This window comes from Sprattus sprattus (genome assembly GCF_963457725.1).
Source record: "Sprattus sprattus genome assembly, chromosome: 18".
Lineage (NCBI taxonomy): Eukaryota > Metazoa > Chordata > Actinopteri > Clupeiformes > Clupeidae > Sprattus > Sprattus sprattus.
In genome coordinates this window covers 23,135,717-23,150,716 of record NC_137916.1, presented here as the reverse complement: position 1 = coordinate 23,150,716, position 15,000 = coordinate 23,135,717, and the positions used below count along the sequence as shown (strand labels likewise).

The following is a 15,000-nucleotide window of genomic DNA, read 5'->3' as shown; positions in this document are numbered from 1 at the left end:
ATCAAGGGAACCTTTTGGGGAGGGATGCCTCAAGCGCTCCGAAAATGTCACGTTCTCAGTGTGCACTGGTTCTCTACGGGGAGTGCTCTCTCTATCTCTCTCTCTCTCTCTCTCTGTGCTATTTAGAGGAGAGGAGGCCGCCGGGGCCGTTTGTGGGCTGTTGTTTCTTTGATGTTTACGGGCCGACGTTTACCACTTCCTCTCCCGCTGCAGCTTCGTGGCGGTTTACTTTATTGTTTTGAGATGGAGAGAACAGCACCTCTCCCAGTCGAGCGCTTAATGGAAGTGATAAAAGAGAGAATGGCTGCTTTGCACTGCTGGAAGGATCTGCTCACTGGACGGGGTCCTCCCACCGTTCTACGTTTCGTATGGTTTCTGAGAGAAAGTTGTGTATTGGTGTCCATTCTAACTCCATTTTTCTCTCTCTCCCTCTCTCCCCCCTCTCTCTATGTCTCTCTCCCTCCTCGCTCTCTCTATCTTTCTACCCCACTCTCTCTCCCTCCTCCCTCTCTCTATCTTTCTACCCCACTCTCTCTCCCTCCTCCCTCTCTCTATCTTTCTACCCCACTCTCTCTCCCCTCTCTCCCTCTCTGTGTCAATCTCCCTCCTCCCTCTCTCTATCTCTCTCTCCCTCTCTCTATCTCTATGTCTCTCTCCCCTCCTCCCTCTCTCTATCTCTCTACCCCATTCTCCCTCTCTGTGTCTCTCTCCTTCTCTCCAGGTTCTTCTGAAGAGGCCGGCTTTCAGATTGGACAGTGATGATGTCCATGCAAAGTACGTGCACACACACACATTAGTCTCCCTGATAGATCTCCCTGTTCCGGCAATCACTTAAACACTGACGATAGCTGTTAGCCACCCTTGTGAGGCAGCCTCTGATGTTAATTAGTAGGCAGGCGGAATTACAGCTTGTTCTGTTCCAGTAGACCTCAGTAGTCTCCAAAGGCTCCCAGTCCTGCTTTTGACAGTAAGATTATCTTCCACTCTCACCCTCCAAACCAGGGAATTAATCAAGTACATGGTTCCTGTCTTGTGGAAATGTTTTGCGCAAACTTGTCCTGTGGCAATACACAGCCCAATATGGTTTCAGGCACTTCACTGCTGGTGTATACTTCTCCTGTCCCCTACAGTCCCCAAGCTGATGCTAAGATGGCCGTCATCCTAGTCAGGGCGTGTTCATGAATTCAGTCAGGGACTCTGAAAAGGGACTGATGCTCTGCAGTTCGGTTTTTTTAAGGATCAAAATGGACACCTACAGCCGTGTTGAAATTGGGTTTATGTTTAATTCAAGAGCTTGACGACAGTGAGGATGATGAACACTATGTAAGCAATTTTGTTTAATGACTAATTATTGCCTGTATTTTGTCAATAAGGCAGCAGCTTTTGAACTTTTTTCCAGTTAGACTGCCATTCTGTCTGTTCAGCCGAGGTGTCCAGAGCGCTCTGAGAGACTGACACTCCGGAAAACCAAACAATTCCAACAGCATTCCGAATTTACGAACGGCTTCACAGTGCCAGAATACGCTCAGAATGCTCCGAGTGGCAGTTCACCAATTCACCATTTCGTTTACATCATACCTTTAAATGGTAGAATATCATTTTCTAATAAATAAAATAAAATAAACACAACATTTATGAACGCACCCTCAGATCTGAACCAAAACCATTTCAGAACCAGGTTCTGTGAGAGGCAGTCAGCCAAACCATTAGTTTCGACTTCGCCAGACCAACCAATAGTTTCGACTTCGCCAGACCAACCATTAGTTTCGACTTCACCAGACCAACCATTAGTTTCGACTTCGCCAGACCAACCATTCGTTTCGACTCCACCAGACAAACCATTAGTTTCGACTTCACCAGACCAACCATTAGTTTAGACTTCACCAGACCAACCATTAGTTTAGACTTCACCAAAGCAACCATTAGTTTAGACTTCACCAGACCAACCATTAGTTTCGACTTCACCAGACCAACCATTAGTTTAGACTTCACCAAACAAACCCTTAGTTTAGACTTCACCAGACCAACCATTAGATAAGACTTCACCAGACCTCTTTACCTTTTCAGTTGTTGGATCTGGACAAGAACCAACTGCTGGTACAGATCTGGGTTACTCTTCACCAATCCAGGTGGTTGTTACGACCCGGCTCGTGAGCTGCAACATAAATTGGAGACAGACCACAGAGTGTACAAAAATAGAGTTTATTTCTATATAACCAAAAACACAGAATAAAATAGTAAGTATCAAGCACCAGGCTCCAAAGCATGGCGAGAATGCAAGGCCTCCTTCTGAGGGCAAACCGCATGGCTTTTATCCACACCTCCCCAGGTGTGGACAGTCAGGCTAATTATGCCCATTGACCAACTAAAAGCTGTTGCACTGCCACTGCAGAGCCAGTAGGGGTGTAGAGGGGCGTAACAGTGGTTGATACTGCACCAGTCCTCCACATAGTAACTGATTGTGGCATCGACCTGGGCCAGACGCAGGCAGCAGCAGAGCTGCATACTTTTGCATGAAAGGTGCTGTATAAATAAAGTTTATTATTATTATTATTATTATTATTATAGCAAGTAATTCAGGTGCGAAGCAGATCAGTTCAGATTCGGTTCATTCAGCTCCAGAATCATGTGCTCTGTGTGCAATAGAAAATGATGGGCTTCTTTTCCCCTTTAGAGAGTTCTGAATGGAAGCCAAATAGACAAACCCCCCCCCCCCCCCCCCCCAGGAGTAGGTCCCTGCTGACGGCCGTAGTCTCTCAGGTCCAGTACCCCGGCCAGCAGCTCTGCTGGGAATGATGGCTGCAGTCCCCGAAGCCCAGAGCCCCGGCACTGCAACAGAGAGTAGAGGAAATGTCACACAGGAGAAGGAGGCTGTACTGCTTTTCTTACAGGGACGGCCTAAATACTTCCCATAACTTTCAGAATGTGAGGGACTTTTTTTATTGTAACACACTTTAACTATGAAACGTATAGAAACTCTTACAACAACGGCAACATTCATATAATATATTATTTAGTTTTTAAATGTAAATGTTGTAGACATTGCAACTCTCTTGTAAAAAGAGTTTCCACTTTTAAATATATTTCGACAAGCACAATTAAGTCAGTATTACTAATGAATCAGTTCTTTTTTTATTCATCTTTCCAAGGTCACAGTTGGCATATTTATCTTGTATTTTGTGTTCTGAGTTCTGTTAATTCTTGATGCCTGCTCGTGTGCACGCTGCTCTGATTCAGCAGGCAGTAGCAGCAGGCAGGATAGCGTTTGCTGTGTTATTATTCCCATCCTGCTGACTCGGAGAATCTGTGTGTGCAATGTCAGGTGATGCTACTGCATCCCAGCTCAGCCCACTCTGCTAAACCAGTGATTCATGGACGCTGTCTAACATTGAAAGGTGCCACTTGTTTATTCTCCAGGTCCAGATAAACAGGAAGTTGAGAGTGTATTTCATGCTTGTACACCTGCGATGGCTGAGAGGCGCTCGCTTGCTTACGGCTGCTCTGGTCTCTCAGTGAGGCTCAGAGTTGACTGCACTCTATAGCCGAGATGTCTGTGGAGCTGTTACATGAGGGGTGAAGAGGGGAGGTGTAACACAGCTGTAACATGAGGGAGGAAGGGGGAGGTGTAACACAGCTCAGCTGTAACATGAGGGAGGAAGAGAGGAGGTGTAAAAGACGGGATGTAGAGGGGAGGTGTCTGTAACATGAGGGATGAAGAGAGGAGGTGTCTGTAACATGAGGGATGAAGAAAGGAGGTGTCTGTAACATGAGGGATGAAGAGGGGAGGTGTCTGTAACATGAGGGGTGAGGAGGGGAAGTGTCTGCGAAGCTGTAACATGATGGCTGTAGAGAGGAGGTGTCTGATGATGAGGGAGGAAGAGGGGAGGTGTCTTTAAGATGAGGGAGGAAGAGGGGAGGTGTAACAAGAGGGCTGTAGAGGGGAGGTGTCTCTAACATGATATTTAAAGAGGGGAGGTGTCTGTTAGATGAGGGATGAAGAGGGGAGGTGTAAAAGGAGGGATAAAGAGGGGAGGTGTAAAAGGAGGGATGAGGAGGGGAGGTGTCTGTAACATGAGGGGATGAAGAGAGGAGGTGTCTGTTAGATGAGGGCTTGAAGAGGGGAGGTGTCTGTTAGATGAGGGATGTAGAGGGGAGGTGTCTGTTAGATGAGGGATGTAGAGGGGAGGTGTCTGTCACATGAGGGCTGTAGAGAGGAGGTGTCTGAAGATGAGGGGATGAAGTGAGGAGATGTAAAAGGAGGGCTGAAGAAGGGAGGAGCCTGTAACATGAGGGGTGAGGAGGGGAGGTGCCTGTAACATAAGGGTCGAAGAGGTGAGGTGTCTGTAACGTAAGGGATAAAGAGGGGAGGTGTTAAAGGATGGATGAAGAGGGGAGGTGTAAAAGGAGCGATGAAGAGGGGAGGTGTCAGTAACATGAGGGATGAAGAGGGGAGGTGTCAGTAAAGCTGTAACACTGGCTGGTTTAGTATTACCCCAGCGATTGTAAAGCGGTCTGTATGGTGGATGGCCATCCACCTTATTTCCGTTGTTTCCTGGCAGTGAGTGAATGGAGAGATTGGTGATGGTGAAATGCCCTGCTTGTTCTTTGTGTTTGTTCCGAGCTTGTGTGGCTGACAATACAAGTTTATGGTCCTTTCCTAGCGATGAGGCTTTGAGTTTGTAAAGGGGTTGTTCTGATTTAGGGGCTGAGGTTAGGCCCTCATGTGTTACGTTATTGGTACGAAAAATATGAACATATATTATTCTATCTCCAAAAAGTGTGTTTTCAATAAAGATATAAAGATATAAAAGCTGACATTTTAAAAAAGGTGCTACATTGGGTTTGTTGTCCCTGTCTATGTCAGTGAGGAAAGCTAAGAGTTTTGAAACATTTTTAAACATTTGTGAAAGTGTAACACCCCATTATGTGGTATTCTGTGTCAATTAGTGAAGCTAGGACATTCTAAAAAGTGTATTAACTGATGTGGAGAGTTTTGTAACATGTTTTTTTGGGTACCACTTTGCAATAAGACTCCATTATAAATGGTTTATAAATAGGCTATTAATTAGGTTGTAAACCCTTTGTAAGTCATTAATAAGCCCTTATAAATGAGTTATAAACATAGTTTTTATACATCGATGCGGGCTCACTATTTGGGAAGATCCCCATCTTGGCAACCCACTGTCTATCCCTTAACTTGATCTACTAGCCCAATTGTACTATTATGGAATCAGATCAATGCCATAAATATTTTGTAATCTGTAATATAGATTTTGTATCTGTAATATAGATTTAGTATCTGTGAAACCATCTACACTTTCAAAACCTATCTACAGATACGGATTTCAAATACGAAATGTATCTACACTTTCAAAAACTATCTTCACTTTCAAAATGTATTTACAGATACAGATTTCAAATACGAAATGTATCTACACTTTCAAAAACTATCTACACTTTCAAAAACTATCTTCACTTTCAAAATCTATCTGCAGATACGGATTTCAGTTACTCATTACAGATTTCTGTTACGAATTACAAAATCTTTTTGGCACTGTTTTTACAGCCTTTCAAAAGAGCCAATCAGTGCTTTTGGCAGATTTTCTAAAGCGCCAATCAACACATTGTATCCTGTACTGACTAGCCAATCAGCGCTAGCTTGCTGGCAACTGCTGGCCCGCTCATTATTCAATAGTTATAACCTAAATCTGCCACCACTCTGCCTAGGGAGAGATCTGGCGGTTCTCACGGTTTGAATAGCCTACAATTCGGTGTACGAACGCCGTGGGGGAAGTTAAACAAGCATGCCTTATGTCTGGCCCAAAGGGCTGATGAACACCTGTACTATTAAGTTAATCTTAGGCTCTGGCGATTCAGAGATCGCTTGGCTGCAGAACGCATTGTAACTAAGACTCCAGCTTGCTGCCTCGTACATCTCTTCCACTGAGACGCTAGAAAACTCGCTTCCACAAAAAATACACAATAAAGCGTTTTCAAGGACTTCAGAAAATGGTTACAAATAGCCTACCCCAAAGTGCCATGAAAAGAAACGAAAATGACATTGCAAGGTGGTTTTGAAATCAGGCTGGTCATTATCCAGTTGTTGAGGATGCATATGCACTTAACGGTATACCCCCACCATCACTTTGCATGTGTCTGGAGAACAAGACAATAGCAGTCTGTCTGCTAAATGTTCTCATCGTGATAATGAGTCATATGAATACTGTTCGTGGTTAACTTAATTAAATGTGAATAGGAGATCGGTCACGAAAATGCTAACGTTAGGCTACCAAAGCAGATCCTAATATCTTCCATACAACGACAAGGATCTTTGAAACAGGTGGAACGAAGTGTGGAGTGAAAACCACTGACTATGATTGTGCGTTTTACAATGACTTTATTAACAACTCCAAATATAGGACTTCTTACTTGTGCCATTTCTCGGTCTCTGATCCATGACTGCTGCATACACCGTTTCACTCAACTTTCCCAGCAAGCTAGCGCTGATCAGTACAGGATACAATGTGTTGATTGGCGCTTTAGAAAATCTGCCAAAAGCGCTGATTGGCTCTTTAGAAAGGAAGTAAAGACAGTGCCAAAAAGATTTTGTAATTCGTAACAGAAATCCGTAACTCGTACTTGAAATCCGTATCCGTAATGCGTAACTGAAATCCGTAACTGAAATCCATATCTACAAATAGATTTTGAAAGTGAAGATAGTTTTTGAAAGTGTAGATAGTTTTTGAAAGTGTAGATACATTTCGTATTTGAAATCCGTATCTGTAGATAGGTTTTGAAAGTGTAGATGGTTTCACAGATAAAAAAATCTATATTACAGATACAAAATCTATATTACAGATTACAAAATATTTATGGCATTGATCTGATTCCATATACTATCCCTACTATTCTTGTATCTGTTACTAGGTCTGTTACTAGCCAGTTATATTATACATTTTTGTAACTGATTACTAGATGATGATGTGGTTCAGACTTTACAATAGGGCTCCGTTTTGCCAGTTATAAATGTTAGTAACTGATTAATAAAGGGTGATTTGTTGTGTAATGAGTAGTAAGCAGTAACTTCATCTTCATCTTCATCTTCATTTCACATCTTCATTTCACCTGAGAACTGTATATGAATGCTTAAGGGATATGTGCATGTGGGGGTCAGTTCAGTGCAAAACATTGTGTTGTGCTAGGCCTTAGGCCTAGTTTATGCAAGGCCAGCATAGCTGAGGAGAGTAGTGCTAGCAATAAATGCACAATGCAAAACATTGCGCGATAAAGTCTACACAAAGGCTAAAGGCTACACATAGTGCTAGAGCTTAGTGTATGCGGGACTAACATAGCCAGTAAAATACCTCTAAGTATAAAAGCACAGTGCAAAATGGTGTTCAATACAATAAAGTGGACACTAATGCAAGGGACTTCGTGTATGCAGGAAAAAAACATTGCGAGAAACTTTCTGCGATTAAATTAATTTTAACACATATTGGGACTTGCTGGTAATCTAGCCCCATTGTGTAAAGGTCTAACGTATTCAGTACAGTAACAATAAAAGTAGCAATGAATGCTAGTCTGATAAAGCGCTGTCCTGTGTTGTTGTTGTTGTTGTTGTTGTTGTTCCTCAGTGAGTGAGGCGGAGAGCTCCGTGAAGGTGGCGGAGTGGCAGCAGACCTACTACGCCTCGGACTCTGGCATCCAATCAGGAGCCACCACCCTTAGAGACGACGACGAGTCAGACTGCGGCGGCAGGAAGTACACCATCGCGAATGCCAACGCCAACATGGCGGCTGAGAGCTCTTCAGGTATGTTTATGTTGATGTTAATTAAGGATCCCCATTAGTCTTCACCGTACTGGAGACTATTCTTCCTGGGGTCAAGAGGTAGACTCTTACCATTCAGTTCTTACACCCTTGTGCAAATGAATTGACTCACTCAACTGTTTTTGCCGTTTTTCGATTGTTCTGTATTACCCCCACAGATAAAACTGTGTGAAATTTGATGTATTCTATGCTAAACCGACAGATAAAACTGTGTGAAATTTGATGTATTAGTATATGCTAAACTGACAGTTAAAACTTTGTGAAGTGTGATGTATTCTATGCTAAACCGAGTCCTGTAGGTGACAAACAACAAAGATGGACATACCTCTTACGGAAATGTGATCAAAAGTGACTTGACAATAATTTGGAAAATAACTGCTCTTTTCATAGTTTTTAACGTTTGAGTCAATGAATTTGCCCAAGGACGTATCTCTCTATTTCTGTCTTCCTCCTTTTCTCTCCCTATTCCTTAAGAAGGACATTGAGTGTCGTCTCCACCGTTCAGGTGGAAAACACCTCGTGTAGACTCTCCTCCTCTTCTTCTTACCAGTCAGTTCCAAACTATCTCTATCTCTCTCCCTCTCTCTCTCCCTCCCTCTGTATCCCTGCACTCTATTCTTTCATCTGAAGAGATTTTTTTCTCACCTCCCTGTACCCCCCCTCTCCCTCTCTCTCTCTCTCTCTCTCTCTTTCTCTCTCTCTCTCTCTCTTATTCTGACTGTCCCGATGCATACTGTGACGTTGGAGTTACTTACCCAGTTCTGTCCTGTTCTTCCTGGTAGTTTCTGCCCAGATTAATACAGAGCACTGGTGTTGATGAGACCTGTACTCTCCAAGGCAGGATGCCTTTGTAAGGCACTTAGTGTCTGCTAAATACTGGCCCTTTACCTTTAAATAAGCTGCACTTGTAGTGGAAATAAGTGGGAAGGTTGCTGTCAGCACCAAGGTCATGAGCAAGATATAAGTCATTTGACAATCCAGGCTATTCACAATGCCTAAAATGACATTACTGCTGCTAAAGGGGTGCTGTTATGAGGCTATAACAGTTAACACAACTGCCTAACTTCATATTACTGTAAGGCCCCTTATATTCTGTGTACACAGGAATGATTAAGCATTTAGTACTATGAACCTCTTATATAAGCTCATGCCATTACAAGATAGCAATCTGTGGTATTCTTATTTACTTACTGTTAGGCAGATTAAGTGTTTCTCTGTGACGACACCTGTCCTCTGCCTGCTCTCCTCTTCACGGCCTGCTCTCTGCTGCCCCCTGCAGACATGGATGCCCAGTACACTCTGACCCGGGCCCAGCGCGTGCGGGCGGCCATGTTCCCGGAGACGCTGGTGGAGGGCGAGGAGGTGCTGTCCTCCACCCAGGCTGAGCCGGGCCAGCAGACCAACGTCCAGCGGCTGGCCGAACCCTCGCAGCTGCTCAAGACCGCCATCGTCCACCTCATTAACTACCAGGACGACGCCGACCTGGCCACACGCGCCGTGCCCGAGCTCACCAAGCTGCTCGCTGACGATGACCAGGTAAGGGGCAGGGGGAATGGGGTGGGGGGGGGGGAGATAGAGAGAGAGAGAGGGAGAGAAAGAATAGAAGAGAAGAATAGAAGAGAAGGATGACGAGGAACAGTGAGGTACATTTAGATACATTCAGAAAGAGATGCACAGACAAAGAGGTGTACTTGTTTCAGCCTACTGCTTTTTTCTGTCAGACCTTCCCCATGTTAATATATGCAGCCACTTCAGTTTTAAATTCCCATGCTTGCCTGCCTTATTAGCAGTTTATTGGCTGGAATTAGCTGTGACAAAACAAACAATTACACTCAGTGAAAACAAACATGAACCCAACTGAGCTCATTTGTTGCATGATTGAAAGTATGTCGCTGGCATCCCACTAATTCAATATTCAGAATATTGCTTTTATCTGTGACAGACGGGTGTCTCTCTTTTGTCTTGCTTGCCCCCCCCCCCCACCTCTTTTCTCTGAGTCTCATTTATGCGGGCAAACACACACACACACACACACACACACACACACACACAAATACACACAAATACACACAGACACACACACACACACACACACACACACACACACACACACACACACACACATACATACACATACACACAAACACACACACACACACACACACCACACACATAGATTGTGTAGACAGGGAATATTAATCACAGTTCAGTAGGTGGGCTGCATGCTGTGGCCATTCACACACACACACACGCACGCACGCACGCACGCACGCACGCACGCACGCACGCACGCACGCACGCACGCACGCACGCACGCACGCACGCACACACACACACACACACACACACACACACACACACACTTGCATTGAAGTAAGTGAGCCCTTGGTTGATTTCACACATATATGCCCATGCTCTCTCACACACATTTGAAATATTAAATAGTTTATGATACATGTACACACAATCTGTGTGAACACACACATTATCTTTAATTCTTTAGTGTATCAGTTGTATGTGTTTTTCATGCACTCACAGACACACACACACACACACACACACACATAATAAGTGATTCCTTGGTCAAGTTTACGCCTACAAATCCATGCGGACTCACACCCATTCCGAATTTTTAATAGTGTACGGTACATGTACACAAAAACACATCTGTGCAGACACACACATCAGCTTAGAGTGTTCATTGCACACACTATCTATCTCTTATTCCCTCTCCCTCTCTCACACACACACACACACACACACAGTAAGTGTTCACTTGCATGTCCACGTTCACCAGCATTGATCCAGTTACACGCCTCAGTGCCATGCCTTGTCTGTCAAGGTCAATCACGTGGCTCTTAAAGTACTGGCTGCCGTGGAAACGGGCGATACATACACCGGTCTCGTTTGGGATGCGGCCCTGGACCTGAGAGCTATGGGCCTGCAGCGTCCAGCTGGTCAGGCCTCATGTTTTGTTGATGGTTCTATTACAAGCAAACTTCAGCCTAAATTAAATGCTGACAAGCAAAGAGCCTCGGCATCTCATGTCTTGTGAGATGTACAGCGCTAGTATGGTTTCTCATCAGGACCCATTTAGCTGGAGACACATTTCAGAATGACACCAGCAACAGCACAGCAACACTGTGAAGAAATCCAAACATAACTCAAATCAAAAATATGAATCCAAATAGCTATACTTATCATCGCTTAGCATTTTATATTGTATCAATAATAGTGTATTTATAGTCCAACGAGGACTGAGCAGCACAAAGTGTGATGCTTCATTATGAAGTTTTATGACCATGCAAGTTTGTGAAGAAGTGTTTGTCAAGACTAGGATTATGTAATGTTCTTCTGATAATAAGGTTCTGGCTGTAAAGCTCAGGGATCATGTGGATAATAACAATAACAAATGAAGACCCTTTATGATCTGAAACATCATTGCGCATAAAGCTTAAGGGAAGCTGGTACATTCACTTCGTATCCATTTCAGAAGAGTTACATGTAGACTGTGTGACATGACAATGGGTTCAAACTCCTGTCTACACCAATCAGCATCAAGGGAAGTCAACCCTGCCGGCCTTTTACTGGCTCTTCCCAAAGAGTCAGTCTGTTATTGGATCTTCCCAAAGAGTCAGTCTGTTGTTGGCTCTTCCCAAAGAGTCAGTCTGTTGTTGGCTCTTCCCAAAGAGTCAGTCTGTTGTTGGCTCTTCCCAAAGAGTCAGTCTGTTGTTGGCTCTTCCCAAAGAGTCTGTCTGTTGTTGGCTCTTCCCAAAGAGGCTGTCTGTTGTTGGCTCTTCCCAAAGAGTCAGTCTGTTGTTGGCTCTTCCCAAAGAGACAGTCTGTTGTTGGCTCTTCCCAAAGAGGCTGTCTGTTGTTGGCTCTTCCTATAGTGTTATTGGCTATTCCCAAAGTGTGCCTATCATTAGTTCTTCACAAAGTGCCTTTGCCTCCAAGAAGGACTCTTACTTTGAAGAGCTGATACTGATGGCCAATGCTTATTCTAGTCCTGTGTTTAGTGGATGCCTATTCCAGTCCTGTGTTTAGTGGATGCCTATTCCAGTCCTGTGTTTAGTGGATGATACACATGGCCACTGCCTAATCCAGTCCTGTGTTTAGTGGATGCCTACAAGCCCTGGATATTTAAACAAGACGACCTTCCCTATGCTGCAAAAATTCTGAGTTGGGCTTAAGCTTTGAGTCCAGATCATCAAAATGAGCTTCATTGATTTTAATGTGAGTTACTGGTCCCACTGAGTCCTGCAAGGTCAGTGATGTTGGACAGCCTCTGGGAGTCCCATGGGTAAACAAGTTTGGAGTCCTCATATGTTTATTTGTCTTTTCTCCTGTCTTTCTCCTGTCTTTTCTCTATTTATATTTTATATTTACATTTTACGTATAATTTTTGATTTGATCTCTATATGACCTACATGAGCCTTGTATGAGCGTTGATTCATTGACACTAAGTGGATAATAGAAAAATGCACCAATTTCTTTCACCTCTTTTTCTCACCTGACGTTTCTTTTGGTCTTTTCTTCTTATTCTGTCTCCTCCTTCTCTCCTCGATGTCCAGGTGGTGGTGAACAAGGCGGCGATGATCGTGAACCAGCTGACTCGTAAGGAGGCGTCCCGGCGCGTGCTGATGCAGTCGCCGCAGATGGTGGCGGCGGTGGTGAGGGCCATGCAAAGCACGAGCGACATGGAGACGGCGCGCGCCACGGCCAGCGTCCTGCACAGCCTGTCGCACCAGCGCGAGGGCCTGCTCGCCATCTTCAAGTCCGGGGGCATCCCTGCGCTCGTCCGCATGCTCAGGTCAGAGGAGTTCCGCCGCCTCCATTAGTTTACATTAGGCCTTATTTTACACTTTATTTTAGACTTTATTTTTCACTTTATTTTACACCTTGTTTACACTTTATTTTACACTTTATTTTACACTATTTCACACTTTATTTTACACTTTATTTTACACTTTATATTACATTGCCCTGCTTTAATCAGTTTCAGTTCAAATAGGATTTCAGATGCATGGCCATATTGTTGTATAGTATTGGCAAAGCATGTGAGAAAAGGTGTATGGAGGGCAGGGTGTATAGTGGAGTGGGAGGGTAGGTGTGTGGAGAAGTGGGAGGGGAGGTGTAATGGAGGGCAGGGTCTATAGAGGAGTCTATCCATCCAATCGATCTGTCAGAAAGTCATTCAGTCCCAGTTTCTCATGGTTCACTGTTCAGTCATCTTACCTGATATCAGACAAATCAATCTCTGTGGTTCACTGGGAGTCACTTTGGGCCAACTCATATGGTAAATGTCAATAAACATGAAAATAATGTTATCAGACCAAAAAATGTCACACTCTAAATGCCATGCTATCTCTCCTGAAATCAGGCCACCATTAATTACGAGACCGGTAGGCACAGCTATTGCAAGCTGCATTTGCTTTTCAATCTCATTTAATATTCTGTGGATAAAATGCACTTTATTTAGAGTTGAGTTCCATATTAATAGTTATTGAGACTTAAGTTAAATATATATTATGTGCTTTGTATGCAACTACTGTACTCTTCATGTCTAACCTTTGTCTACAGCTGTGTATCAGAGATAAAAAAAAATAAAAATAAAAACACCACAAATCTGCAAAAAGAAACACTGCTTTCCAAACTCAGTTATCCCTTTAAAAAATTAGGAGGGACTCTTTTTAGACTTTTTAAATAAAACTACACTAGTGTGATGAATGTAAAGCACTCCTGTCTTTGTTAGGCCCTCCTCGACTGAAGTTGCCCCTCCAAAAGTATTATGGCTGCAGAACTTCATGTAGGCCTAGATAAAATAATCGCGGAATAAGCGTTGAGGGGGCGGGGGCGTGGCGGCAGTTAGTGATCGACCCTGACAATTTCAGAGTTTCAAGTGATATAGGCAGAATTAATATGCGTCCAGTGCAGCACATACATCACATTACTACCAACAGCACAACCAATGTCTTCTTTAGGAACTCTCAATGTATCTTGCATTTTGAAGCGGCAGTGCCTTACTGTAAAGAGGCACGCAAGCATTCACGGTCTGTCTGATCAATGTGTGAAATGTTTTGCAAAAAGTCGTGGGATTCGTTTATGGTTTGGCAGATTTGGTGTGGGATTTTGCTGTTTGAGTGACAGGTTTCAGAAATGATGTGACAAATTGTGTGTGAGCAGTTTAAAATAAATTAATTAAAAACTGTACTAATCATTGAGGTAGATTGTAGCCATACAGAACAGTGTGAACACCAAACAGTGAGCAGGACTTCAGCCGGGTCCAATTATATTTATTCCTTCTCGTGGTTCTTGCCATCCCTCGTCAGTGGCTCGGCGTTGTGGTGCGGAGATAACGTGTCCACCTGACAGGAGGTAATGAGGCATGTCTTGGCATAGAGATAGCTAGCATAGCCATAGCTGTGCCCGTGCTAAGTGAGCCAGCAGCCAGCTTTGGGAGGTTGGTTTGTGTGTGTGTGTCTGTGTGCGTGTGTGTGCGTGTGCGTGTGCGTGTGCGTGTGCGTGTGCGTGTGTGTGTGTCTGTGTGCGTGTGGCATAGAGATAGCTAGCATAGCCATAGCTGTACCCCTGCTAAGTGAGCCAGCAGCCAGCTTTGGGAGGTGTGTTTGTGTTGACCTGAGAATACAGGATATCTCCCGGTGGTCAGGTTGATGCCCACTGCCTGCTGGCTAGCATATTAGCATACGATGCTAGCATGCAGCACACACACACAGACACACACACACACACACTCAGCTTAGCACAGGAAGTGTGAATGTGTGGTTGCCAGGTGACAAATGAGCTGGAACATGACTTCTGTTTTTGAAAGGGGATATTAGCATAGCGGCTATAGTTTCTCGCAAGGCTGTGAGAATTCCCTTCAACAGCTACTATGGGAGAGCACATCATAGAGTTTCTCCTTTTTTTTCTTTCATGTTTTGTTGTTGTGGATGTGGGTGATAGATGTTCCTCTGGAGTAGTTTGTCTTGTGGTGAGAGCTGTGCTGAGGCAGAAAATGGAGCTGCAAAAGTGGAATTGCGTGCGCAATGTGTGTTTTCTTCTGTGTGTGTGTGTGTCTGTGTGTGTGTGTGTGTGTGTGTGTGTGTGTGTCCTCCTCGAGTTTAGTGTTTAGTACCTACACGGGATTGTATAACAACAGAGAGAAGAA

The 15,000-nt window shown here is 44.1% G+C and overlaps 1 protein-coding gene across 1 annotated transcript in view; it reads left to right on the top strand.

Annotated features, from left to right (window-relative positions):
- jupb (junction plakoglobin b) overlaps nucleotides 1-15,000 on the top strand; it is an 88,575-nt gene that overhangs the window by 44,047 nt on the left and 29,528 nt on the right. The window contains exons 2-5 of the mRNA XM_080857243.1: nucleotides 722-774; nucleotides 7,635-7,811; nucleotides 9,109-9,365; nucleotides 12,404-12,642. Of these exons, the coding sequence (XP_080713369.1) occupies nucleotides 759-774; nucleotides 7,635-7,811; nucleotides 9,109-9,365; nucleotides 12,404-12,642 (689 nt within the window). The 5' untranslated portion in view covers nucleotides 722-758. The remainder of the gene's footprint in view (nucleotides 1-721; nucleotides 775-7,634; nucleotides 7,812-9,108; nucleotides 9,366-12,403; nucleotides 12,643-15,000) is intronic.